General features: G+C 42.9%; 1 protein-coding gene across 1 annotated transcript in view; it reads left to right on the top strand.

Moving 5' to 3' along the window:
- Positions 1-3,580, top strand: part of LOC104079992 (importin subunit alpha-5-like) — a 4,137-nt gene extending 557 nt beyond the window's left edge. The window contains exon 2 of the mRNA XM_009582227.1: positions 1,129-3,580. Within this exon, the coding sequence (XP_009580522.1) occupies positions 1,129-1,316 (188 nt within the window). The 3' untranslated portion in view covers positions 1,317-3,580. The remainder of the gene's footprint in view (positions 1-1,128) is intronic.
- Positions 3,581-3,682: the final 102 nt, after the last annotated feature.

Genomic DNA, 3,682 nt, shown 5'->3' on the forward strand with positions numbered 1-3,682 from the left:
GTAGAGTTACGGCAGCAGCAGCAACTTCCTTGTTTGCCTTTGCTGTGCTGAGGTTCTGGCATGTACCAGTATCATTTCATACCAGTTCTGAGCTACTGCTGCTCTTAAGGTTAATTTCCTTGTCAATTCGCAAGTACTTACTAAGGAAAAAAAAACTGGGTTATCAAGAGTAGTATAGAAGAGGATAGTATCACTGAACATGGTTTCTTGCATCATGGTTCCCTTCATGGCTACCTTGACTTCCAGGGAAGAGTTATATCAGAATAGGACTTTTTCTTGCCTGGTTCTAGGTTTTAACTTCCCTTTTCATGTCAGTGTTGCAGAAATGTCTACAGAGTATCAGAGAATTGTTTCCTCTAGTTTTCATACATAGTAAAAGGAGCAGACAAGAAAGCCACTACAATTCCCAATATTAGAGATTTACTAGAGTGGTTAAGACTTGGATTTTGTTACAGCATTATCCGTAGGTATCAAAGATAGTTTAGCTTGCTGTATTATTCTCATTTGTTTCTGACTACAAGGCCTGAGTTTGCCCACCTGCTTAATGTCTGCCCAAAAACTGGTTGCATGAGTTTAACTGCATTGTATATACACGATACATATTATGTGATGGAGTCTCCATCCTTGGAAGTTTTGAAGACTTGGCTAGACACAGCTGACCTAATCTGGTGTTGATAGTAGTGCTGGGCTGGGCTGCAGGCTGGACGAGACGATTACCAGAAGTCTCTTCCAACTTGCAGTTATGTGATTCTGTAGTCATGGTCCTTGTAAACAAAGCACTGTGAACATACTTTCAGGAAACATTGTCCTAAAAGTCTCCTCAGAAAAAGTCTTTGAGGCCTTGTTCTTTACACATTCAAGCGTGTTGATTTCATTTTTTGAGTGAGAGGGTAGAGGCAGACAGAAACTATGAAACACATCACACAGTTACAGGGAACTTTGTAGTTCAACCTGGTTTTCCATGGGTGTGGAGAGTACAAGTTGGGTACGGGTCTCCATAGTGGGACCTGTTCTTTCTGAAAGGGGGAGAGAATTGTTGCAGATCTTGATGTTCACAACAGACTGAAAATGACCACGGTCATATGTTTTCACTGAGCTGTAACTTTTACGTACTACTTTTCTCTGCAGGCCTGGACAAGATTGAATTCCTGCAGAGCCATGAGAATCAAGAGATTTATCAGAAGGCCTTTGATCTGATTGAGCACTACTTTGGAACAGAGGATGAAGACAGCAGCATTGCCCCACAAGTGGATCTCAGCCAGCAACAGTACATCTTCCAGCAGTGTGAGGCTCCCATGGAAGGCTTCCAGCTCTGAGGTGCCCCTGTGCTGTGTGCTCCTCTACCTAGCCAACCCTGTTGTCGAGCCACAAGCCACGCGTGGAGTGATTCTCTCAATGTTTTCCATAACCCTGTTTGCGCTCATTCGCTTGCCTTGTGCACATGCTCTTACATACGTCTGGAAAACTTTTGGCTCTCTGTGGCAGGATGCCCCCTCCTTGGCAAGGGGTCACCAGAATCACCCTTATCCTCTAGATTCTGAACCTCTCCACTGTCATCTTCGTGGAGTTGAGGCACCTTTCTATACTTTGAGATATTCCCTGCTCCTATTACAGGAAAATAATCCCTCCTCCACTAGCCCCCCCACACTCCTGGCATCCAAGATAAGGCTGCCTTTCTCATGTATTTGCTGCAGTGTGTGCACATTCAGACTTTCTGAGAACGTAGCTGAATTCATTCCCCATACTCTTCCCTGGATGCCTCTTTGGATGGCTGAGAGAGATGCGTTAAATCTTCACATGCGATGTATCTTTGCTGTATGTGCCAGCTGGGGTTATTGGCATATAGAACATGTTACAAATAATGGAATAAGTTCTCTATCCCCTGCAACAACAGGCTCCAATGGACATGTTTTCTGGTTCTTACAAATACTGAACACATCTGGCCCCATCCCTTCTCAACACTGAGCTCCCAAGCTGGATTGCAGACCACTGCGGAGATTTGTATACCTTCCCAGTCTTCCCTCTCCATCCACAAAAAAAGAGCCTGTGAATAGGTCACTCTTACCACCTCCCCAGAAATGACTCTCCAAACCAGCTTCTAGAATGGAGAACTATCCCCACTTCTGTTTGCCAGCACAGTATGATCCAGCCGGGCCTTCTTTAAAAATCAAGCCCTTCCTGACTTCATGCTCCAGAGTCTGGTCCTGGTATTACAGTTATGGCTGAAAAACTCCTGTCTGCCTCTTTACATTTTTACACAGCGTGACTTGAACAGATTTCTCTTCTGATAAATCACCTTCTGAATACAGAAATCTTATTTTGTAAAACTTAGCACAAGGAGCTAAGATCTCTTTTTCATTTTCACAAGACAAGAGCTTCCTCTTCAGCTCACCTGATAGAAGAGTCCTCCTGGTCAAGCCCCATATTTAACAACTAAAATGACACTACATTCAAAGGATAGTAATATTACACCCGGATCTGCCTGGCCCTTTCATTTCATTATTTCCTTTTGGTGTTTACGGGACTTCAGGTGAATTAGCATGGAATGCATGGTTCCTACAGGTGACATCTATAAGGCATCGCTGACTGCATGACAGCTGTCATCTGCAGCTGTAGACTGCCCTTCTGCTAGCAGCATGTTCTTGGCTCCGCAACCTGCTTGGATCACAGACATCTGATGCAAAGGCCAGCCACTCCTCACTGAGTTCAGCTGACATTGACACCAAACTCTTCACACAACCGGGGAGATGCCACATGATTGAAAGTGGCAGTTCCATTTCTGTAAATGCAATGGATTCTCCAGGCCATCCGCTCCCCCCTGCATCATATGCTCTTTCAAGCCATTTTGGACGCTCAGAACACACATTTGTCCATTGTAAACATTTCAGAATCGCCACTGACAACTGCAGTGTCATGTACCTGCGCTAAATGTTAGTGGCAGAACTGTCTGCAAGATCCTCCTTATGACTCCTCTCAGTGACAAGCCACTGCAAAAGCAAAAACAGCCCATTGGATACAGAATAATAAAAATACATAAATCACTTGTCAAACTGCTGAAAGAAGCTAGGCAAAGGCCTGAACATCAGCTCTGTGTGACCATTATTTAAATACAGTCTTCAGTTCTGCCTGTGCTTCAGGATGGAGACTCTGACCTGTGTGGCCACTGCAGAAGCCACCGGCTGCCTCCCTAGCTAAGCCAGTTGGCCTCCACCTTCCCTCTCCCAGTTATTTTCTCTAGTGCTGCTTTGTGCTGAAGGAACATTTAGTTTACTGCACTTGATCTGTAAATGGACTTTGATTCTTTGTAATTTTAGGGGGTTAAATTTGGTGGTTAATTTAAAAAAAGCAAAAAACCCCTCAATGTTGCCTTTACATCACATATAAATAACTGTGTTTCTCTTTTCTTGAAGGGTGATAGAAGCACTGATTAGTAGCAAAATCTTGTTTTAGCTTTTGGATTTTTTTGTGCTGGATTTTTTTACGTGTAAATTTCCAATAACATGTCATTTCTATAAGATTTGTTTAAAATCATGTACCTCTTATTGGATGGTATAAAAATGCTACATATTTTGTAAACAAATCTGAGCAAAGTGTGTGTGCATATATTCTGTATATTCATATATGTATATTCTGTGTATATATACACTAGTGTGTATATATACATATATACACACACACGTAT

This window comes from Fulmarus glacialis, unplaced genomic scaffold, assembly GCF_000690835.1.
Source record: "Fulmarus glacialis isolate BGI_N327 unplaced genomic scaffold, ASM69083v1 scaffold48797, whole genome shotgun sequence".
In the NCBI taxonomy this organism is placed as follows: Eukaryota; Metazoa; Chordata; class Aves; order Procellariiformes; family Procellariidae; genus Fulmarus; species Fulmarus glacialis.